The sequence below is a fragment of the Micromys minutus genome, assembly GCF_963924665.1.
Source record: "Micromys minutus genome assembly, chromosome: 10".
NCBI classification, from domain to species: domain Eukaryota; kingdom Metazoa; phylum Chordata; class Mammalia; order Rodentia; family Muridae; genus Micromys; species Micromys minutus.
Window position 1 is genome coordinate 6,718,222 of NC_137979.1, and position 25,011 is coordinate 6,743,232.

Below are 25,011 nucleotides of genomic sequence, written 5' to 3' on the forward strand. Positions count from 1 at the left end.
GCTATTCTAATATCGAATAAAGTAAATTTCCAACCAAAAGTTATCAAAAAAAATAAGGAAGGACACTTTTTACTCATTACCGGGGAAATCTGTCAGGAGGAACTCTCAATCCTTAACTTATATGCTCCAAATAAAAAATCACCCACATTCATAAAAGAAACCCTACTAAAGCTCAAAAAATACATTTCACCCCACACAATAATAGTGGGAGACTTTAATACCCCACTCTCACCAATGGACAGATCAGGGAAACAGAAACTGAACAAGGACACTGCAAAACTAGCAGAGACTTTGAACCAACTAGAATTAATAGATATATACAGAACATACTATCCAAAGTAAAAGAATACACCTTCTTCTCACCACCCCATGGCACCTTCTCGAAAATTGACCACATAATTGGACACAGAACGAGCCTCCATCGATATAAGAAGATTGAAATACTCCCATGCATCCTCTCAGATCACCATGGGCTACGGCTGGTCTTTAACAACAACAAAGACAACAAAAAGCCCACATATACATGGAAACTAAACAATGCTCTGTTAAAGGATAGCAGGGTCAAAGAAGAAATAAAGAAAAAAATTAAGGATTTTCTAGAATTCAATGAAAACGAAAACACAACATACCCAAACCTATGGGATGCAATGAAAGCAGTATTGAGAGGAAAACTCATAGCCCTAAGTGCTTCCAAAAAGAAACTGGAGAGAGCTCACATCAGCAACCTCACAGCACAGCTAAAAGCCCTAGAACAAAAGAAAGCAGATATACCCAAAAAGAGTAGACGGCAAGAAATAATCAAAATTAGGGCAGAAATAGACCAAATAGAAACAAAAAGAACCATTGAAAAAATCAACAAAACCAAGAGTTGGTTCTTTGAGAAAATCAACAAGATTGATAAACCCCTAGCCAGACTAACAAGAGGGCAAAGAGAGAGTATCCAAATTAACAAAATCAGAAAGGAAAGTGGGGACATAACAACTGAAACTGAGGAAATTCAAGAAATCATCAGATCCTACTACAAAAACTTATACTCCACAAAATTGGAAAATCTGGAGGAAATGGATGAATTCCTAGACAGATACAAGGTCCCAAAGTTAAACCAAGACCAAGTAAACCATCTAAATAACCCTATAACACCTAAAGAAATAGAAGAAGTCATCAAAAGCCTCCCAACCAAAAAAAGCCCAGGTCCAGACGGGTTCAGTGCAGAATTTTATCAGACTTTTATTGAGGATATAACACCAATACTCGCCAAACTATTCCAAAAGATAGAATCAGATGGAATATTACCCAACTCATTTTTTGAGGCTACAATAACCCTCGTACCTAAACCACACAAAGACCCTACAAAAAAAGAGAACTTCAGACCAATCTCACTTATGAACATTGATGCAAAAATACTCAACAAAATCTTTGCAAACCGAATCCAAGAACACATCAAAACGATCATTCATCATGACCAAGTAGGCTTCATCCCTGGGATGCAGGGATGGTTTAACATAAGGAAATCTATCAACGTAATCCACCATATAAACAAACTCAAAGACCAAAATCACATGGTCATCTCACTAGACGCTGAGAAAGCATTCGACAAAATCCAACACCCCTTTATGTTAAAAGTCCTGGAAAGAACAGGAATCCATAGCCCATACTTAAACCTAATAAAAGCTATATACAGCAAACCAACAGCCAACATGAAACTTAATGGCGAGAAACTTGAAGCAATCCCACTAAAATCAGGGACTTGACAAGGCTGCTCACTCTCCCCCTACCTATTCAACGTAGTACTGGAAGTCCTGGCTGGAGCAATTAGACAGCAAAAGGAGATCAAGGGGATACAAATCGGAAAGGAAGAGATAAAAACATCACTCTTTGCCGATGACATGATAGTGTACTTGAGTGACCCCAAAAATTCCACCAGAGAACTCCTACAGCTGATAAACAAGTTCAGCAAAGTGGCTGGATACAAAATTAACTCAAACAAATCAGTAGCCTTCCTGTACTCAAAGGACAAACATGTGGAGAAAGAAATTAGGGAAAACGTACCCTTCACAATTGTTACAAAAACTATGAAATACCTTGGTGTGACTCTAACTAAGCAAGTGAAGGACCTGTATGACAAGAACTTCAAACCTCTAAAGAAAGAAATTGAGGAGGATCTCAGAAAATGGAAAGATCTCCCATGCTCATGGATTGGAAAAATCAACATCTTAAAAATGGCCATCCTACCAGAAGCAATCTACAGATTCAATGCAATCCCCATCAAAATTCCAACCCAGTTCTTCATGCAATTGGAAAGATCAATGTGCAATTTCGTATGGAATAACAAAAGACCTAGAATAGCGAAATCCATCCTCAACAACAAAAAAACATCTGCGGGAATCACTATCCCTGACCTCAAGCTATATTACAAGGCAATTGTGCTGAAAACTGCATGGTACTGGTACAGAAATAGGCATGTGGATCAATGGAATAGAATAGAAGATCCAGAAATGAGCCCTCATGTATATGGTCACCTGATTTTTGACAAAGGAGCAGTAAACATTCAATGGAAAAAGGACAGCCTATTCAACAAATGGTGCTGGTCCAACTGGCACTCAGCATGCAAAAGAATGAAAATAGACCCGTTCTTATCTCCTTGTACAAAGCTCAAGTGTAAGTGGATCAAAGATCTCCACATTAAACCAGATACACTGAAACTATTAGATGAGAAAGTAGGGAAAACCTTAGAACACATAGGTACAGGAGAAAATTTCCTGAACAAAACACCAATGGCTCAAGCTCTAAGATAAAAGATTAACAAATGGGACTTAATGAGATTGCAAAGTTTCTGTAAGGCTAAAGACATCGTCAAGAAAACAAAACGGCAACCAACAGAATGGGAAAAGATCTTTACCAACACCACATCAGATAGAGGCCTAATATCCAAGGTGTACAAAAAACTCAAAAAGCTAGACACCAGAGAATCAAATAACCCTATTAAAAAATGGGGTACAGAGCTAAACAAAACGTTTTCAGTTGAGGAACACCGAATGGCCGAGAAACACCTGAGGAAGTGCTCGACATCCTTAGCCATCAGGGAAATGCAAATAAAAACAACCCTGAGATACCACCTTACACCAGTCAGATTGGCCAAGATCCAAAACTCAGATGACAGCAGACGCTGGCGAGGCTGAGGAGAAAGAGGAACACTTCTCCACTGTTGGTGGGGTTGCAAGCTAATACAACCACTCTGGAAGTCTGTCTGGCGATACCTCAGAAAATTGGATATAGTACTACCTGAAGACCCAGCTATTCCACTTCTGGGCATATACCCCAGAGACACTTCAATACACAACAAAGATATATGCACCACAATGTTCATAGCGGCTCTATTTATAATAGCCAGAAGCTGGAAAGAACCCAGATGTCCTTCAGAAGATGAATGGATACAAAAATTGTGGTACATATACACAATGGAATACTACTCAGCCACCAGAAACAATGACTTAACCAAATTCTTAAGAAAATGGCTGCATCTAGAGAATATCATCCTGAGTGAGATAACCCAGTCACAAAAGAACAGATATAATATGCAGTCACTGATAGTGGGATGCTAACCCCAGAGGCTTGCACTCCCCCAGAAGCAACTCACAGACTGTATGAAGTCCAAGAAATAAAGAAAACAAAAAAAATATACATATATTTACAAAACAAGAAGACTTTGACTATTTCCATGTTCCGTTTTGTTTTGAATGTACTTTACGCTTATTGTAACTATTAGGTTTTCAATGCATACTGTCAAGCCCTTGAAAAAAATCAAGTTCTGACGAAAAAAATATATTCACATGGTTTTATGTAAAAATTATTTCAATGTCTGAAAAAACATTACTGACAAAAAAGTATAATTTTAAGCCAAAACTGTTTAAAATCTGTACATTTATCTTTGTTTTGTAAAATAAAGTCGTTTAAAAAAAAAAAAAAGAAGGTTGAGGTTCGATCTGTTGTATTATAGTGCCAAATTCTGTACTAAAAGGCCTAGTTGGCTACAAGTAAATTATCATGTTTACCAGCAAAAAAAAAAAAAAAAAAAAAAAAAAAAAGAAATCAAGATACATTATCACAAAAAAGCCAGTCCAATCCTAGGAAGAAAGACTGTAGTCAGTTGGTATTGTTTAAAAAAAAAAAACAAAAACCACTGTTTATTAAAACCATTTCATTGCCCAAGGCACTTCAGGAGCTTTCACAAAATACGGGTTTTGTGTTTGTTTTGTATCCTAAGAGCGTGAAGCTTGTGCTCCGGGAGCACCATGGCAACATAATCAGAAGAGAAGACAATCACACTGGACACAAACTACCCACCGGTGTGCCATGACTGCAGCCAGCAGCTGAGAGACTGAACACAATTTACATCTCTCTCTTGTAATTTCCCTCATGATTACACATCGTAAAAGGAAGAAGCACACACAGTGTTACTACTGGCACTCAGCAGCTCTAGTGGCTAAGACCGGGAAGGCCTTGTACGGTGGCAACTGGGCTGGGAGTTCCCAAGTCTCTGCTACGGACACAACAGCAGATGACAAACAAACAAACCTCCCATGACAGTGCTGGGAGAAGGAAGGGACACTCTGTTATCCATACATTTCCCTCGAGACACAGATAAAAAGTAGCTGGCAGCCAGAGCTCTGATTTGCACAAGCCTGGCCTCAACAGTAGATGTCTACACAGTACAGCCGGCTATGGGACTGAGCAGTCCACACACTGCTGTATGGACCAGCTTCCACCTTAGTTTCCTTTAGGGTTCCCTTGGTCCTGTGTTCTTCTGTTGTGGGTGAAAACAATCACAGTTAGGAGTTTGGTAACTTAGAGTAAGATGAGAAATCAAAGTATCCTTGAAATCATTTATTTTCTGAAAAGATTTTTTTTTGCTTTCTTTTGTTGTATTTGATCAAATACAGGGCCCTGTGCAACTTAGACAAGCACACGGCCCCTGAGCCACATTTATTCTTTTTCTTTTAAGTTCAGTTAGGAAAAGGAGGAAAAACCAGACCTGTGGTTCTATCTGCAGCCTTATCCTGTCTTACAAAATAACAAAGCGTGTCTAGCAGATGTTTCTCACCGTCTTCCAAGTCCCACTTGTTCAAGACTCATTCACTTCTCTGGAAGACCCAAGTTCACCAGTGTGATGGAAGGTGCAAGCTGTGTGTGGTTAGCCTTGGTGGCCCTGGAGGAAGGTGACTCTCCAGAACAGATGCCCCCGTCCATGAGCATGTTAGATACAAGGTCAACAGAACAGAAAGTCCTCAGTTGTTGAGAGCATTTCTGACAACATGGAGGTTTTCAGTTCACGTCTTTCAGCTTTGGGACCAGGTGTTCAAAGCTTTAGGTGTTAGGGATTTTTCTTTAGAATCTTTTGAGGACCCTTTCTTGCTTAGGACTTGCTCTCGTTTTATTCTATTAGACAAGAAAAACAAAGGTTACTTACAAATCTTATCAAGACACCTATTAGTTACAAAACAGACAAACCACAAGTGGGGTGTGGGGACACCTGGTGGATTCTGAAGTCTCCTTTAGTCTTTGCACTAAAACATAGCTTTTGCTTTCATGGGCGGGCACATGGTCACACAGGATCAAAAACTATTGTTCTCGATAGCACTGTGGTTCAAGTAGTCCAGGTATTTGTGAAACACAGTATGCGAGAGCACTACTTCAAAGACTTGTGGCCTTAAGACTTGGATAGGACTTGACTCAATATACCTTAGTGTTAGGAGGGAGGTCTCTTACCTTTTGACTTTTTGCATCTCATCAATGGTGTCTGGGAGAGAAACCCCAGAGCTCTCTGGGAAGAACAAAGTGATGATAGCTGTCAGGATAGTCAGACTTCCCATGAGGATATAAGGCAGGTGGCGGTTATAGGCACCTGTGGTTGAGCAGAGGACCCAGGTTACAGTGAGACTTGGTCTTAGCTGGGGACTCTATAGAGGGCTTACTGTCCTGTCCTGTTGGTTCCAGTGCTTCCCAAAGCCTGGGCTGCCAGAGTGAAGTTTGGCATCTACAGAGCCAGAATCCAGACCTGGAACACATGTGTCCAGAGGTTCTGCAGTGTTTACCCTGACCAGAGAGAGGAAGAGGGGAACAGAGACAGGACAGCTGCAGGGTTACAGTGCTTGTCCAGGACAGAAACAACCTTCCACCTCTGCAGATGTGTCACAGTCTGATTTGCACTCAGGTTAGACTAGGTACCACCCAGCTAGAGCCATGCAGCATGCTTGCAAAGTGCTTGCTACTCTCTGGACACTGGCAAGTCCTCTCCTGAGCTACACATAGGCAGAGGAGGAGCAGCAGCCAGGAGGGAGCACTTCTTGAACCATAGAAATTGGTGTCCTGCTATATAAAATACCAAAAGGCAGATCTTTACAGGGCATAAAACATCCTGTCAAGTGTGCCATGCAGGCCTACATGCCAGCTAATCAGTAGGCTGAGGCAAGAGGGAAAAAGTTCAAGGGCTGCTGAGGCTACAGAGCAAGTTCAAGCCCAGCTCTTACAACTTAGTGAGCTACTGTCTTGAAAACTAAACTGAGGGCCAGGGAGATGATTCGGCTCCTTAAAACACTTGCTGCTAAGCTTAGAGACTAAAGTTCCATCCCCAGGATCCACATGGTAAAAGAAAAGAACCAACTGCCTAAATTGTTCTCTGACCTCCACAGATACACTGAATGAATGAAGTGTTTTAAGTTCTGGCAACTGCTATTAGACCTCTTGAATGAACAGGATTCTCTTCATGTTTCTAACTCTAAGAAAAATTCCTCCAGTAAAGTACACTGCCTCCCTAAAGCATTTCTTACGATGAAGAAATTGTACGTTGTGATGGAGGGTCTGGGGAGACTGAAATAGAAACTCCCAGACTTTCTCATTCCCATCTAGCTGTTCTGTGAGTTATTTTCCACTTGCAAATGAGTGCCTTCTCCACACTACACTTGGAAAGGAACCTTCCGGTCAGGGATCCTGGAACTGAGGCATCCTGCTAATAACTTCAGGTGTTTGTTCTCCAGCTCACATTAATCTACTTAGCGCTTCTGTCCCGTCGCTCCAGTGCAGCATGGTACTTACCGAGGTAAACGAAGTAGGGAGACAGGATGCTGCCAAGGCGGGATGCTGTGGAGCTGACCCCCACACCCATGTTTCTGACCACAGTGGGGTACAGCTCAGCTGTGTACACATAGACCATGGAATAGGCAGAGGTGATTCCAAACTTGCCTAACATCACCAGGGCAGTGGACAAGTAAAACAATTCTAGAAAGACAAAGTTAACACAGTCAAGAGGGTCAGTGTACGGTTTCCCTGAGAAGTTCTCTTCCATTTTCTGGGATAGAGAGTATTGATCAGTTTCTGTAACTTCCTATTGGAAGAAAACACTATGGCTGAGATTTCTCAAAGGAGATTATTAAAGGAGACAGGCTACTTCATGTATGTACGGGTACATGTCCCTCAACCCAGAGGCCCAGACAGTAAGTGCCCTATCAGCCCAGTCCGCCTGCCTTCCAGAAGTCATCCTGTGTTATGGATGAGCTGCTACCCCAGAACCTCATACTGAGGGCACCGTTGATTTAACTGGGGACTTGTATGTATGTGAATGTTGGAGCCCAGTTCTAACTCAGGTTCATGTTTCCAGTCAACTCCCGAAGTTCATAGATCTGGGTTTTCACCGTGGCTCAGTGGGCAACAGAGCTTTCAGTCAAGACTAAAACTTGAGTTTTATTCCAGGATCAATACACTGGAAGGAGACTACCAGTACTTCACACTGCATGTTGTCCTTTGACCTCTCCATGTGTGCTGGAAATATGTCTCTCTTCTCCAAATAAATAAGTGTAATAAAATTGATGTAAAAAACAACTATAAACCATTTAAACTTAGGGATGACCCTCCCATTGATTTCACTACCTAAGTGTCCCACAGATCACTCTGAGCTCAGATGAGAGTGACTCAAGCCACTCCTTGGTTCCTATGACACATAATGGTGTATTCCTATGCAGGGGTGGGAGTCTCAGTATCACAGTCCTTAAAGTAATGACCTCAAAGTAATGTGGTTCCTAAACCACAGAGGCATGAGTGATTCTGGAATATAGTGAAAGAACAAATATAACTTGTCATCTGGTCAGAAACAATTCCTCCTGCCCTCTTCTGGGTTACCAACCAGCAAAGTCCTGTCTATAGCCTCTGAGACCTTTCTTTTCTATCTTTTTATTGATATTTAAAAATCCTGAATCGTACTGTGCTCCTTCCTATTAGAATATCAAAGCAACAAGTTTCTGGCCCCAGAGGAACCAGCCTTTAGAACCCAGGAAACAGGAACCAAGGAGCAGTCTGGAACAGGATCCTTCCGGGTTTTATCTGTGCCCTGTGTTGACCCTGTGCCACAGTTCTCTGTATCCAGACCCTGCTGAAGAGAGCTGTTCCCCCAGTAGTGGTGACACACAGGCTTGCAGGAGGTTCAAGCCACTATCAGAATCAGTAAGGACAGATAACAGCAGAAATAAGCAGATGGCAAGAGACAAGTCCAAACCTAAACAACAGAAACCAAGGCCACTTGTCATCATCAGAACCCAACACACCAGAAAAGCAAGATTCTGACTTAAAATCACAACTCATGATGATGTTAGAGGACTTTCAGAAGGTCCTTAATAGAAACACAGGACAACACAGGTAAACAGGTAGAAGCCCTTAAAGAAGCAACACAAAAATCAACAACCAAACAGGTGAAGGAATTGAATAAAACCATCTAGGATCTAAAAATGAAAATAGAAACAATAAAGAAATCACAAAGGGAGACAACCGTGGAAATAGAAAACCTAGGAAAGAGATCAGGAGTCATAGATGTGTAAGCATCACCAATAGAGTTCAAGAGATAGAAGAGAGAATCTCAGGGGCAGAAGATACCATAGATAACATTGACACAACAGTCAAAGAAATGCAAAATGCAAAAAGCTCCTAACCCAAAGCATACAGGAAATCCAGGACACAATGAGAAGGTCAAACCTGAGAATAATAGGTATAGAAGACAGCGAAGATTCCCAAATTAAAGAGCCAGTAAATATCTTCAACACAATTATAGAAAATAACTTCCCTAACCTAATCAAAGAGATGCTCATAAACATACAAGAAGCCTACAGAACTTCAAATAGATTTGAAAAGAAAATGAATTCCTCCCACCACATAATAGTCAAAACACCAAATACATAAAACAAAGAAGTATTAAAAGCACTAAGCGAAAAAAGTCAAGTAACATATAAAGGCAGACCTATCAGAGTCACACCAGACTTCTCAACAGAGACTATGAAAGCTAAAAGATCTTTAGCCGATGTCATACAGATCCTAAGAGAGCACCAGACTACTATATCTAGCAAAACTCTCAATTAACATAGATGGAAATACTAAGATATTCCATGACAAAACCAAATTTACACAATATCTTTCCACAAATCCAGTTCTACAAAGAATAATAAATAAAAAAAATCTAATACAAGGAGGGAAACTACACCCTACAGAAAGCAAGAAAGTAATCTTCTTTCAACTAACACAAAAGAAGACAGTCACACAAACATAATTACACCTCTAACAACAAAAATAACAGGAAGCAAGAATTATTGGATCCCAATATCTCTCAACATCAATGGGCTCAATTTCCCAATAAAAAGACATAGATTAACAGACTTGATATATAAAGAGGACCCAACATTTTGCTGCATACAGGAAACACACCTCAGTGACAAAGACAGACACTACCTCAAAGTAAAAGGCTGAAAAACAATTTTCCAAGCAAATGGTCCCAAAAAACAAGATGTAGTAGCCATTCTAATATGGAATAAAATTGACCTTCAACCAAAAGTTATCAAAAAAGATAACAAAAAATGTTTTATACTCATTGCCTTAGTTAGGGTTTCTATTCCTGCACAAACATTATGATCTCAAGAAGCAAGTTAGAGAGGAAAGGGTTTATTCAGCTTACACTTCCACATTGCTGTTTATCACCAAAAGAAGTCAGGACTGGAACTCAAGGAGGTCAGGAAGCAGGAGCTGATGCAGAGGCCATGGAGGGATGTTACTTACTGGCTTGCTTCCCCTGGCTTGCTCAGCTTGCTTTCTTATATAACCCAGGACCACCATCCCAGGGATGGTACCACCCACAATGGGCTAGGCCTTTCCCCCTTGATCACTAGTTAGGAAAATGCCTTACAGCTGGATCTCATGGAGGCATTTCCTCAACTGAGGCTCCTTTCTCTGTGATAACTCCAGCCTGTGTCAAGTTGACACAAAGCCAGCCAGTACACTCATCAAAGGAAAAATCCACCAAGATGAAATTTCAATTCTGAATATCTATGCTCCAAATAAAAGGGCACCTACATTCGTAAAAGAAACCTTGGTATTGGTACAGAGACAGGCGGGTAGATCAATGTAACAGAATTAAAGACCCAGAAATCAATGCACACACCTATGGTCACTTGATCTTTGACAAAGGAGCTAAATAAAACCATCCAGTGGAAAAAACACAGCACAAATGATGCTGGTTCAACTGGTGGCCATCATGTAGAAGAATGCAAATCGATCCATTCTTCTTGCCCTGTACAAAGCTCAAGTCCAAGTGGATTAAGGACCTTCACATAAAACCAGATACACACAAACTAATAGAAGAGAAAGTTGTGAAGAGCTTCGAATACATGGACACTGGGGAAATTTTCCTGAACTGAACACCCATTGCTTTTGCTCTAAGATCAAGAACAGACAAATGGTACCTTATAAATTGCAAAGCTTCTATAAGGCAAAGAACACTGTCATTAGGACAAAACGACAACCAACATAATGGGAAAAGATCTTTTCCAATCCTACATCTGATAGAGGGCTAATATCCAATATATACAAAGAATTCAAGAAGTTAGACTCTAGAGAATAAAATAACCCTATCAAAATATAGGGGACAGAGCTAAACAAAGAATTCTCTTCCGGGGAATAGTGAATGGCTGAGAATCACCTGAAGAAATGTTCAACATCCTTAATCATCAGGAAAATGCCAATCAAAACAACCCTGAGATTCCACTTCATACCAGTCAGAATGGCTAAGATCAAAAATTCAGGTGACAGCAGATGCTGGACAGGATGTGGAGAAAGAGAAACATTTCTCCACTGTTGGTGGGATTGCAACCTGTTACAACCACTCTGGAAATCAGTCTGGCAGTTCCTCAGAAAATTAGGCATAGTACTACCTGAGGACCCAGCTCTACCACTCCTGAGCATATACCCAAAAGATCCTCCAACATATAACAAGGACACATGCTATGTTCATAGCAGCCTTATTTGAAATAGTCAGAAACTGGAAAAAACCCAGATGTTCTTCAACAGAGGAATGGATACAGAAGATGTGGTACATTTACACAATGAAGTACTACTCAGCTATTAAAAACAATGACTTCATGAAATTCTTAGGCAAATGGATGGAAGTAGAAAATATCATCCTGAGTGAAGTAACCCAATCACAAAGAAACACACATGGTATGCACACAATGATAAGTGGATATTAGCCCAAAAGCTTGGATTATTTAAGATACAATTCACAGGCCACATGAAGCTCAAGAAGAAGAAAGATCAAAGTGCAGACAATTCAGTCCCTCTTAGAAGGGGGAATAAAAATATTCACAGGAGGAAATATAGAGACAATGTTTGGAGCAGAGACTGCCCCACCTGGAGAAACAACCCATATACAGCCACCAAACCCAGACAATATTGCTGATGCCAAGAAGTACATGCTGACAGGAGCCTGATATAGCTCTCTCCTTGAGAGGCTCTGCCAGATCATGACAAATATAGAGGCAAATGGTCATAGCCAACCACTGAACTGAGAACAGGATCCCCAATGGAGGAGTTAGAGAAAGGATCAAAGGAACTTAAGGGCTTTGCAACCACATATGAACAAAAATGCCAACCAACCAGAGCTTCCAGGGACTGAACTACTATCCAAAGAGCACACATGGACAGACCCATGGCCCTAGATGCACATGTATGTCATCAGTGGGCGAAGAAGCCCTTGGTCCTGCCAAGGCTCGATGCTCCAGTGTAGGAGACTGTCAGGGTGGGGAAGAAGAAAATGGGTGGGTGTGTAAGGGGACAACCCCCAAAGAAGCAGGGGAGGGGTATGTGACAGGGGGTTTATGGAGGGGAAACTGCAAAAGGGGATACCATTTGAAATGTAAATAGAATATATCCAATAAAAAGGGAAAATATGAGTTTAACTACCTATGGTAAAATTGTTGTACAGTAATATGTAAAATAATGCTTAGCACTTGTGCTTTTTACAATTATTTAATAAGAAATGTGACATTAGACTCCCAATCCTGGAGCCAATGAGGTGAGGGTACGTCATGGTGCTGCACTCGGCGCTGCCTCACGTCGCACCGCGGGCAGGCAGAACAAGTGTGGTTGCGCTGACACCGGTACATAGGCGTGGGCCTGCGTGTCCTTGGGTTAGAGAGCGGGACGTCTGACTAAGAGGCTGAGCGTCTGTGTTGTTGACCAGCCTGGATCGACTTTAAAATGGATGATGTTGAAAAAGGCAAGAAGATTTTTGTTCAGAAGTGTGCCCAGTGCACACTGTGGAAAAGGGAGGCAAGCATAAGACTGGACCAAATCTCCATGGTCTGTTTGGGCAGAAGACAGGTCAGGCTGCTGGATTCTCTTACACAGATGCCAACAAGAACAAAGGCATCACCTGGGGAGAGGATACCCTGATGGAGTATTTGGAGAATCCCAAAAAGTACATCCCTGGGACAAAAATGATCTTCGCTGGAATTAAGAAGAAGGGAGAAAGGGCAGACCTAATAGCTTATCTTTAAAAGGCTACAAATGAGTAATTTCACTGCCTTATTTATTACAAAACAAATGTCTCATGACTTTTAATGCGTACCATAATTTAATTCATACACCAAATTCAGCTCATGAATGGCTAACAATGTTTTTGTTGGACAGTCCTGATTTAAGTAAAACTGACTTGTGATGACGTGGATATGATCTCTTTTAAAGCAACATTTCTGGCTGTATACAATCTAACACTGCTCTCCCTTCCTCAAGATAAAATTGGACTTAATTAGTTATATTTCACTTTCCATAAATATGGGAGTGTAGCCCCAAACCTATTGGATGGTATTATACTTAGATTTATATAACTGGGTATGCGAATGTCTTTGAACACTGGGAAGACTCTATCACTGTCTCAGAAACAAGAAGACTCACCTCTGTCTTAGTTTGTGCTCACTGGCCTCTCACAGGCCGTGCTAAACACCAGGAAGTAAACTAGTGACAATGCTGTTTTAATTAGAATTCCCTACATCAATGCCTTTTACCACTGAAAGGCATTTACTGTGGTTTATGTATGATATGAAATAAAGAGTATTTAACACTTAACAAAAAAAAAGAAATATGACATTAAAAAGAATATCTGAGCGATAATGTAGCCAAGGCCAACGTCAGGTTCCCCAAATGGCCAAGGATGACTGAACTGATTCTCCTGTCTCTTCCTCTTGTGCTGGGATTACAGGTGTCACCCACCACGCCTCACTCTGTCTTTTCTATCAAATCATCTGAAATGTTCTCCCTGACTTTCCCAAGGTGTTCTGTTACCTCGTGTAAACTTTACTGAATGCCTCTTGTTCAGGGTGCTACCCATGACTGCTCTTTAGTTCACAGATGGAATAACCTCTGCGAAGGACCAGCATCTAACTTTCTTCTCCACTAGAAACAGTCCATGCGGACCCACTCCAGCTAGTCCTTGAACAAGTAATAAGACAGAACTAGTGGGATGACTCTCTTCTCTTTATTCTAGAGAGGAAAGTATACATGAATACATTAACTTGGGTCTAGGGCTTAATTAACCAACAGCCTGATGGTTTCTTCCCACTGAACAAAGCCCAGGCTATGAAGAACACACTAGTTTTGTGACACCATCTCTTGATTTTTAAGTGAGCACTGTATACATGCAGCACACGTGTGATGGTCTTTGCTTTATTCAGTTCACTGATTGCCTGGTTCAAGAAAGGGAAACAGCAGACTCAGGATTGTAATGAATATGGTCCATACCTGAAGGCACTAGCTGCATGAAGAGAAGGACACTGCCACCCAGAAAAAGGGAACCAGCCATGGAATAACGCCGGGTCACATGCTGCAGCAACAGCCAGGCCAGCACGTAGGCGGGGACTTCAACAGCCGCCATCAGGAAGCTGTTCACATACATGTTTCCGTTCAAGTTTGGAGTGTCAAGAGAGAGTCCGAAGTAGCCCACGGATATGGTCAGCCTGCAACAGGGGACAGAAGAGAGCTGGAGAGACCAGACCCACACACAACAAACTTTCATCCTGAGAAGTTCTGAACTGCTCTTGATGCAGGGAATGGGAGGGCAGCAGTGACTCCATTCCTGATTTATATCTCAGAACATTCCACAAAAAAGTATCTCAGCAAAATGATTACATTTCAGCATTAGAATCTTACACTGAACCTTGGGTTTACAAAAACCCATTTTCCCAATTCTTTTGGCAAACCTCTGTCTTCAAAAAATACATACATTATGATTCACAGCAGTAGAAACATTACACGTATAAAGTAGCAACGAGAGTAATTTTATGGTTGGGGTTTACATGAGGAACAGTGCTAAAGGTTCACAGCATTAGGAAGGTTGAGAACCATTGGGTCTATGAACATTCCCAAAGGGTCCTCTGCCGTTTTGTTTCCAGAAATCTCTTAGCAGCCTCAGAAACATAAAACATAAAGTATCTTCACTGAGTCCCTTCTTCAAACCCAGAACTGTCCCAGCCAGAGAGTGTGTCATCAACAGAACTTTTAATAGGAACAGCCAGGTATAGGGTGGGGGCCGTGTAGGGTATGTGTGTAAATGACAATGTGGCCCCAATGTATGGGTGCTCCCTCTGTCTCCATGAGCTCAGGAGAAATTCTGTCAGCTTCCTCCTGGCTATTTACCACAGATAATCTGTGGGGGCAGGGGACAAGGACAGAACCACTAAGGAAGGACCTGATTCCCTTGTGAGATCCCAAGATCTTAAACAGCCCCCAAAGATCATTTTCTCCTTTTCTGGGTTCCCATTACATTAAAAACCTGTGATGTGCCCGTGGCTGCCATCCATCCATCACAGGGAAGAAGCCTTGTATCATGTGATGACAGAGGCTTCAGCTTTGGTCTGAAGCATGTCTGTAGACAAGAGTCCTGAGAGTGGGTGTGGCTCAGGCAGGTCTCACTTACGCACCACAGGTTTATGGACATGATGGTGATGATCCTGATATTCCGTGTTCGGACCAGATCATAAATGTGGTGTGACTGAGGTTTTTTTGAATCTCCATCTTGTAACTTTGAGGTCTAGGAAGAAGAACAAGTTGAAGATGTGCTTTATACACACACACACACACACACACACCTAGCACCCATCATTTTTGCTATCTACCACTCAAGAGTTAGGGAGCATTCTAAGGTTCTTCCTTGAAAAGACAGATGTACAATGACTCGAGGGCAGCCTTAGTCAAGGACAAACTGGAATCAGAGACAATGAGGGATTAAAGAGAGATGAACAAAAGATCAGGCAGACAGCCACCTCACTGTATGACTCCACCCACCCTCACTGTATGACTCCACCCATCCTCACTGTATGACTCCGCCCATCCTCACTGTATGACTCCGCCCCATCCTCACTGGCCACCTCCCAGGGAGGCTTTTGGGAATTCCTATGGTAGGCTGACTCCCTGCTTTCAGTCAGAAAAAAATGAGGCTATGTATTTTACTGATCTGATATTTAAATGGAATGAATGTTTGGGGTCCTCATATCTTATAGTTACTGGTCTTCTTCCAGAAAAATCATCTGACAGAAAACTGACCGGCTTTTCACCCAGAGTAGCTTCCTATGAGATTCAGCCAAGACAACGATGTGTAAACACACTGTTACTGCTTTCTAAGTTAACCCAGCTCCGAATTTCAGCAAAAGTCAACTTGGGACCCAAATCCTCAGAAACAGCCTCATTTCCCCAGTGATGCCAATGAGGCTTACGGGTTCACCCAAACCTAACCCCTACTTAAGTGCCACCAAAGCAACCTGAATTAAAAGGCCCTCATCCACATTCCAGGCCTCTCTCTGTGCTCCAGAGCCCTTGGAGTGCGTGCTGAGTCACAGCTGCTTCTGGGCTAGCATTTAAGGACTCTTGGTGGCTATCAGCATCTGGGCTTCCTATAACCAAGCCCCAAGTCCTCATAAGCCCAGAGCATGTCAAACATCCTTGTTGTCTACACTGCAAGAAATTCTTCATGGTCTAGGAGAATAGGTAAGAGATGGCCATGAGAAAGGACCTGGACGGACAACGACGAGTAAACCCTGTTGGACACAGGACACTGATGAGTGCAAACCTACAGTGTTATATCTTGAGATGGCAGTCCCCAAGGTGTAAGAAACAAGGTCTTCCCAAAACGCTAAAGTCAAAAAATGCCCTATTCTCATGAAGGGTGTTTAGTATTAAAAATTGATGGTTAAGCCAGACATGGAGGCATATGTCTTTAATTTTAACTCTTGGGAGGCAGAAGAGTCAGTGTGAGATAAAACTGGTCTACACAGAGATTTCCAGATCAGTCAGGGTTACAAAGTAAGAATCTGAGTTAGAAAGGCAAGCAAGGAGGCAGGCAAGCAAACAATGTTTAAAAAATATGGTTACGTGAATAGGAAATAAGGGAAGCATGGGGGGAAAAATCATGGGGATTTGGAACCATCCCTCTCATAATCTGAGGGTTGCATGTACTCATGTTCATGAATGTATGTGTCTGCACCACATGAGTGTGTGTGTGTGTGTGTGTGTGTGTGTGTGTATGCGTGTAGGCTACAGCTTGATCTGAGATGTCACTGCCAATCACTTTTCTAGCTTATCTTTGAGCTTTGAGACAGGGTCTCTCATTGACTGGTTATCCATCTGACCAGTAAACCCCCAGAGACCCTTCTGTCTCTGCTTCCCCAGTACTGGGATTACAGGCACACTCAGCCACGCCTGGTTTTCAGTCTGTTGTTGGGGATTCAGGCCCTGATGCTTGTGTGGTGAGCACTTAACAGACTCAATCATCCCTCTATTGTTCCAACTTCTGCATTTTAACAACCCTTGCCTTAGGGGTATGGCCATGCTTAGGGAAGGCAAGGGCTAAGATCCTGTGAGCTGTGTTGTACAACACTGAGCTAAAATGGCCAGCACGAGCCGCCCCAGCAGCTTTCACATAGAATTTACCTCACTAGGATCGAAGATAGTGGAAGGTGCCACGATCCCATTGAATCTGGCAGCTTTGCGGATGATCACCTCTGCCTCTTTAACTCGGCCTTGAGAGATGAGCCATCTGGGGGACTCAGGGATGAACCTGGAAGTACAGTGTAATCTAGTGAGGCCTCCTGCTCACTTCTCTCCAGAGGCTGGACATTGCTCAACTACATATGGGAAGTGAGATCTCAGACAGAGAGGCAGGTGTGTGGACTGTCTGGTATTCACAAGCCAGAAATGGAGATGGCCCAGGGACTACCTGAGGTATGAGCTCTGCTGAACACTGACAGGAGTGAGCAAAACCTGACACATCCTCCTGTACATCCCAAGGGGACCCCACTCTGCCTGACTCCTGCATGTCTGCAATGGTGGTGCCCCCTTCTGGGCTCCTGATGCCCGGCCTCTGCTGAGAGTCAGGCCCACTCGGATCCCACTGTCTTCTTCTCAGTCCCCGAGAGGCACGAGACCTTCTGCAGAGATCACTTAACATCCATTTGTTCTCACTCCACCTCTGATTTATTCAACAGACGTGTCAGTCTCTCTACACAAAACAGCACTGTTATCAAGGCCAGAGATGGGTGGATAGTTTCCTCATCCTTGTGACCAGGCAGCCCTCTCTCCTCTCTCATAATCAGGAACCATGATGCATTCATTGCTTCTTCTCCTCCCATTCTTCTCCAGGATGCTCTCCACTGTGCAAGGGATTAGGAAGTCACCTTAGTCTAGTCTATTCTAAGGAGTAATTCCTGCCAGGATCCATTCTTGGCTTGGAATAGCTTTTGCTTTACCTGCCCAGTCTCTCTCTGTTGGCAGCATAGCTGGAGCCTGCCTTCCTCTGCATAGCCACTCAAGGAAGCTCAATTTGGAGCTCTCCCTCTCTTTCCTTTCCAACCCGTGGTCTGGGGCCTCAGTATCAAGCAGCTACAGTCCAGGTCTTGCTAGGCTCTGAGAACTTCCCAGAGGTTTGACTGGCCTCTATCTGCTTGCAGCAAATCCTTAGTTCAATCTAGAACAGGGCAGGGGAGATGCCCACTTATGCATTGGGACTCTGTGTTGTTTTGGCTTTTCTGAGCATGGAGAGATTTTATGAACTGACTTATAAATAATATGCACCCCCTTTTTCTGGGATCTAGAATTGAAATTTGGGGACTACTGCTGCCCTCTACTGGATGTGAACCAGAAGCCAGCCACACTCACCACCAGAGAGCCCCACATAGCACTCCTGGTAAAGTAATTGCCAGCAGCAGCATCCTCCAGTCTCTGATGAAGTATGCAAACAGAGGCAGCACCATGAAGCCAAATGCATAAAATATGCAAACTCCTAAGGTGGCGAATATAATTCGAACTGACTTGGAAAGAATTTCTGTTCCTGTTCAAAACAAGAAAGGAGTCAAGTTAATCATTCATTGGTGTTACTTCCTCATGAATCTTCTGTGATATCATTTTTAACATAGAGACAAGGAGGGAGTCAGAAATAGCTGTGTTCAGAGTCTCTGGGAGGGGTTACATCTGAACAAAGTCAGCTGTCCTTTGCTCCTGCGGTGTTCCTCTGAGGTCCCTAGGCAACAGTTCTCTTATGAAAACATCATCACCACCCTCAGACACATGCTAAAGAGAGTTAGCCCCCTACAGGGAGGGCCTACACAAGGAAGCATTAACCAAAGGCAAAGTCACCACTAAAGCTAAACATGCTAAGTATTGTCCTTCATAGGAAAAATATTCTAGTAAATGTGAAAAGAAAATAATCATCCTTCCCATTATACAGCCAAAGGAACCCAGCGATCTGATTGGTCAGAGCAAGGCTCTTCTAAACAGGGAGACTAGAAGCTTTCCGGTGGGAACAATGTAGTGTGTTTAAGTCACAGCATTGAAGGGTAGACTCTGACCAATACCTAAACTGGACTTCTCCACCTCTCTCTTTGGCAGACAATGAGAGGCACCAATGCTCTGCAGCCTCTCTTTCCTGGGGAGCCTGCCCATCATGGTCCATCTCCCCTAGGTCAGCTTCCTTCTTTCCTCAGCTGCCTAAGCCCTTTCCATACAAGCCTTTCACAAGGGAGTCCTGGTTAATGACTGAAGTACTAATAAGGCCAGGAGGACACAAGTCAGAGGCCAGAAGAACCGGACATCAGAAGTCAGAACCATTGTCAGGCTCAACTTTCCATCTGGTAAACTAGTGTATTTATAGGAAATTCTAGTGAGGGCATCACAACTTGTCTCCAGTAAAGAAAAACACAGGGTCAAGTACTCAACTCCAACCTGATGTCCTTACCCAGGACAAATGCTGCCACGTAGTTGGATATATGTCCCATTCCAACAAGGACAAAAAGCACTGTAAACATCTCGAAGTTCACCGAGAAGACCTGCAGGAAGCTGAAGCCAGTCTGCATGCCCATGGTCAAAAACAGCACATTCTTGCGACCAAACCTGGAGAGGAAAGGAGGGTCACAGAGAAGCAGCTGGGAGAGGCAGCAGCCACTGGCTCCACTGAGGAGCTGTCTCCTGACACAGGGACTGGCACCAGAGGAGTCCCACCCTCTCAGGCTCCATGTGGACACTGAATCCATACTTTCCAGGATGAATGTGTAGTCTGGACACTCGGGCTGCCTCAATGGCAGTGCCACAATGATGCCATTGACTGCAGGGGATGGAAAGACATTTGTAAACCCACATATTCATAATAATTATTAAAGGCAAAAATACACATAAACATGTTAAATGTCTAATTGATTTTTAAAACAGTATAAAAATAGAAAATTACAGAATAGAAAATTAACGTTGCTTATTTAAATTTTTAAGAGGGTTTGAAAAAGACCATGACAGAATATTTCATATACTTTACACAATAAAATAGACAATCACACATATATTTTGATGACTATCCAACAGTCACATGTAGGTAACATTCAGGAGCAAGATATTTGTAAAGGAGTGGGTCAAACCCACCGTGTGCCCTGTTTTATTCTGTAGTCAGCTTCAGCAGCCCTGATGGACATCCTGAGCCTTTCTTTTGTGGTATCAAGGCTGGAAACCTAGTTCTAGACCCATGTTCCACTATTGTGGTCCAGCCCAGTTCACGATTCTAACTTGTTTTGTTTTAAAATCTCTTTCATTTTTATTTGGGTGCATCCATGTGGAGATCAGAGGACAGCTTCTGGGAGTTCATTCTTCCCACTAATCAGCTGAGTGCAGGTGACTAAACTCCGTTCCTTATGGGCAGCCAGCAGTTACCTGCAAAAGGGAAAAAATTGCCAGCCAAGCAATCTACCTTTTTTTTTTAATTAAAAATTTTAATTTTAATTTTAATTTATGTGTACAGGTGTTTTCCCCCAGATCCCCCAGAACTGGGCTTAGGTTGTAAGCATCTATGTAGGTATTTTAAAAAAATTAAACCCAGGTCCTTCAAGTGCTACCAGTGCTCTCAACATCTGGATGGTCTCTCTGACCCCCAATCTAACTTGTGGGGATCAAAAGACCCAACAAAAAATTAAGAAACCCAACAACAGTAACCACCCCTCCATTTGTCACCCAAGGATCTGTAGAAATGTTTCTCTTTTACAAGGACAGATATGCAAAGAGTACATTTCTTCATTTATTGAGGATGTTTCAACCTATTGGAACAATAGTTACAAATGAAATTGATGTTGCGAGAATATATTTTCATAAAACAAAGTATTCATGAAATGCACAAAATAAAAAAGCCTATATATAATCTATATGCCTAGAATTGGAAATTATGCAATTATGACATCTATTGAATACTGAATTACAGAAAACAATACTTGGAATTCAGAATAATTGGAACAAATGGGTATAGTTCAACATCAGACCGCATGCTTAGCACACACAAGGACCTGAATTAAATTTCCATCACAAATGACATGTAAAAATATGGCAAAAGGAAGACCCAACACACAAAAAAGTATATTATGGGATAGATTATGGGCAACTGCAGAGGCAGCAGAGGAACAGGAGACTGGCATCACTACCTAGAGCCCAGACTGCTGTCTGTGCTAAATTAGCGTGTTCGTTTTCTTTTGGTCATGGCTGTTTCTGAAGAATACACTCACATGCACTGTGCACATGGTGGACCTTCTCGTAAGTCCATGCACACTCACACACTAATCTCTGTGGGAAGCACTCTCTGACACACCTCAAATAACACTTCCTCGGGTTTCTAGGCGTCTGTTCTGACTAATGTGCTGCAGTTTTCCTGAGTACTATCAAAGCGTGCATCAACCCTTCCTGGGACATAGCTTTCTATTTTCTTTACATCCTTCTTTATGATGAGAATCTCAGTTTGGAGGATTTCTTTGGTGTGTGTGCACGCACACATGCCCGCACATGTACATATGTGTATAAGCATGTGGAGACCAGAGGTCAATCTCAGTGTTATTATCCAGAAGCTGTCCACCTCATTTTAAGCTGGTTTCTCACTGGCATCTAGAACTCACCCATTAGGCCAGGGTGGCTTGCCAATAAGCTCTAGAGAGCCTCCTGCTCCTGCCCTTCAGTTTCTGGGATTGTGCAGGCACGCCATGCCACCCTGAGATCACATGGGTGCTGGGGACTGAGCAGGGAACTTCATGGGTGTGGCTCAGCCCTTCACTGTGCTATTTCCCCAGGTTCCGGATTCAGAGTTTTAGGTTTCTGTTTGTGATTTGGGGCGGTTTTAGGCTCTAGGGTTTGTTGCTTTGAACTGTCCCTCTGCGGATGACAGGCACTGACACGGAAGTGGTTAGTGGGCGCTCACCTGGATGGGCAAACGCTGGACAGGCTTCTGAGGCACAGAGTTCTCCTGCCTGAGGAGCAGTTGCGGTTGGGCCGCCTCCATTCCACTCCAACTGCGACGGCGACGACAGAATCGAACGTAATTGGAACTAAAGCAAGAGCTAAAGTAAACTCGTTTCTCCAGATTCTTCCCCTCCCCAACCTTAGAGCTCCCCGCAGTCATGACCCACCAACAGAGACCATTATCCATTGCCCACATTCTTGAACTTACCCCTCCCTGATTGCACTGCAACTGCCATCAAGAGTGTGAGTCACGTGGGCCCCAACTCTTCTCTGAACTCCTGCTCTGCTGCTGTTGGCCAGCCTGGGATGCTAATCATTCCAATAATCCCAACCCACAAGTCAGCCTGAGGGAAAGCAGAGCTTCTGCTTGAGACTGGTCTCAGCTGGCTCACACCATGTGCATTCACGTATGCGTACCCTCTTATGTTAGAAAACCGGCAATGTTTGTGTCCTCAAGAAGGTGGTGTCTGGTTGGTGAGGCACTATCAACCACGATTAGTTACCATGCTACTGGACACGCCATTATACACCGGGACAAGCGCATAAAAGAGCCGGTCTCCAGGTCCACAGAGACACGTGAAGGAACTCAGACTCCAAGGGTAGGTACTGGGCACTATGAGATGATTTCCCTGACAATGGGGAACTGATGAGGTCCAAGGAAAAAGTAACGGTGCCAATGGGGAAGCACTGAGTCTAGAGCAAGAGACCATTGTTGATCCTGGGATGTCACTTTCCGTTCACTAATTTCTCTTCAGTGCCATGAAGTCCAGGAACTGAGGCCATGGAAACTGCCACCTAGAGCCATTTGTGTCCATTCGTGTGGCCGAGAGATAGCATTAGATTGAAAGAGTCAGATTCTCAGCTCGTGCGCCGTGGCTGGAGAGCACGTCTATGTGGTTCACTCAGGGCTTTAGAGAAAGCCATTAGCTGCTCCAAAGGACTTTGGAGGAAGAAAGACGTCTACACTGCAAAAGGCTTTGCGGCCATTAGACAGTGAAGGAGACTCCGACGTTCTTGTGTAAGGAGGGAATCCTACAAGTACAAGCAGTGTAAACCCTGCCCTCTTTCCTTCCAAAGGCCGCTCAGGACGAAGGAATCTAGGGAACACTCTCTCTATGCTTGGGCAGCTGGAGGTTGTAAAGAAAGAAAACTTGCTTTTTATTTGTGGGTTTCTTTAAAAAAAATGTGTTTTGCTTTTAAACAGTGTCTTACATAGAGCTAGGCTAGCCCTGAAGTCTCTCCTTCTGTTTAGCTTCTAGTGCCTGAATTATAGGCATGCATACGATTAGATCAGAAAACCTCATTTTCAACTTTACTTTTTAACTTTTTATATTGTGGGTGAGGGGTGGGAGGTGAGGGTGCGTGTGGTAGTCAGAGAACTTCCTAGAGATGCTTCTCTCCTTCTACCATGTGGCTCCCCATGACAGAACTCAGGGGCTTGAGCAAGGATCTTTTTACTCCGAGCAATCTCGCCCACCCACAGATCAGGTTTGGTCTCTTTTAAAGACTGTCAACAAAATGGCAGACGTACACATTTACAAAACCAGAAAATGTCACTCTACTTCTTCTCAGGGTGGTGCCTCTCATAATCCATAAAGCCGGTTTAATAATTTCAAACAGTCATGGCAACGTGACAGATGGTGGTGGCACATACCTTTAATCCCAGGCAGGCAGATCCTATACATTCAAGGACAGCCTGGTCTACAGAGCAGGTTCCAGGGCAGCCAGGGCTACACAGGGAAACCCTGCCTTGAAAAAAAAAAACCCAAAAAACAAAAAACTAACCAGACAGACAGACACACACACTCACACACACACATGCATGCATAAATACACATACACACATGCATGCATAAATACACACACACAGACATACACACATACACGAATAAATACACACACACACACACACACACACACACACACACGCATGAACATATAAAAGATGCCTCTTGTTTTCCTTCCATCAATTCAAGCCTAATAAGTCCTTATTCAAAATGCACATCTGATAGTCACACTCTGGTTTAAACCGCTCTCAAGGCTCCTCGCTTCTCGAATCCAAATGCCTCCCTGTGGTCTGAGCTAAGCTACGTTTGCTCATCTGCTCAGGCCTCTGCCTGCCTCGTGGTCCTGTCTCCACCCGAGTCTCCAGACCTCAACCACAGCGGACTTTTTCTATTCCTAAGCCTCTGGTCTACACTGCAACACATGGTGGGTTTTCCTGCCCAGAGTCCTCTTCTCTCCACCTCTTTGACACCAAATTCCCATTCATCTTTCCACTCTCAGCTCATGCTCTGTGTCTCAGTAAACCCTCCCCTGACCCTGATGGAGACTCCATGGCACTCTGACCTTCCCTGGTATCATTTCCCATGGCCAAAGAAAACAATCGCTTCTTCAATAAGTTGAATCTATCTGCTTTGTCAAAAGGCACGTTCTGGGTGAGCAGAGACCTTCAGCAGTAGTCCAGAGAACCAGAGAAGCAAGGGGCCCGGGTCTCAGAATAACCTGCCACTTGCCTACTGCATACTCTGGGCACATAAATTAACCACCGTGTTTTATTTGCCCCGCTTATAAAATGGAAATAACAGTTCTTGTCAGAGGGTTATGAGGATATGATTATCTATTCGGTTTTTAGAACAGAGCATGGCACATATTATATACTATGTATTTGCTAAATAAACAAGGTCAATTACTGCTTGTTACCAGATTAAGAGAAGTATCATTCCCCAACAGGGAGGTACCTTAGGCTCAGCCAGAGCTGCCAATCTTATGGTCACAGCCTACTGACATCTTTATGTTTAAAAATCTTTAGTTTTTTTTTTTTTTTTTTGAAACAGGGTTTTTCTGTGTAGCTCTGGCTATTCTAGAACTCACTGTATAGACCAGGCTGTTTTCAAACTCAGA

General features: G+C 43.1%; 1 protein-coding gene and 1 pseudogene across 2 annotated transcripts in view; one reads left to right on the top strand and one right to left on the bottom strand.

The window, feature by feature from the left end:
* The window catches only part of LOC308426296 (solute carrier family 22 member 21), a gene marked incomplete at both ends in the record, with an annotated part of 40,724 nt that overhangs the window by 4,277 nt on the left and 11,436 nt on the right, over positions 1 to 25,011 (bottom strand). Inside the window, 7 exons of the mRNA XM_080924033.1 lie at positions 5,767 to 5,902; positions 7,093 to 7,275; positions 14,104 to 14,318; positions 15,282 to 15,391; positions 17,287 to 17,413; positions 18,511 to 18,682; positions 19,586 to 19,740. Coding sequence (XP_080780159.1) covers positions 5,767 to 5,902; positions 7,093 to 7,275; positions 14,104 to 14,318; positions 15,282 to 15,391; positions 17,287 to 17,413; positions 18,511 to 18,682; positions 19,586 to 19,740 — 1,098 coding nt within the window. The remainder of the gene's footprint in view (positions 1 to 5,766; positions 5,903 to 7,092; positions 7,276 to 14,103; positions 14,319 to 15,281; positions 15,392 to 17,286; positions 17,414 to 18,510; positions 18,683 to 19,585; positions 19,741 to 25,011) is intronic.
* Positions 12,565 to 12,863, top strand: LOC308425585 (cytochrome c, somatic-like; annotated as a pseudogene). Its single transcript has one exon. The product of its transcript is annotated as a cytochrome c, somatic-like (transcript).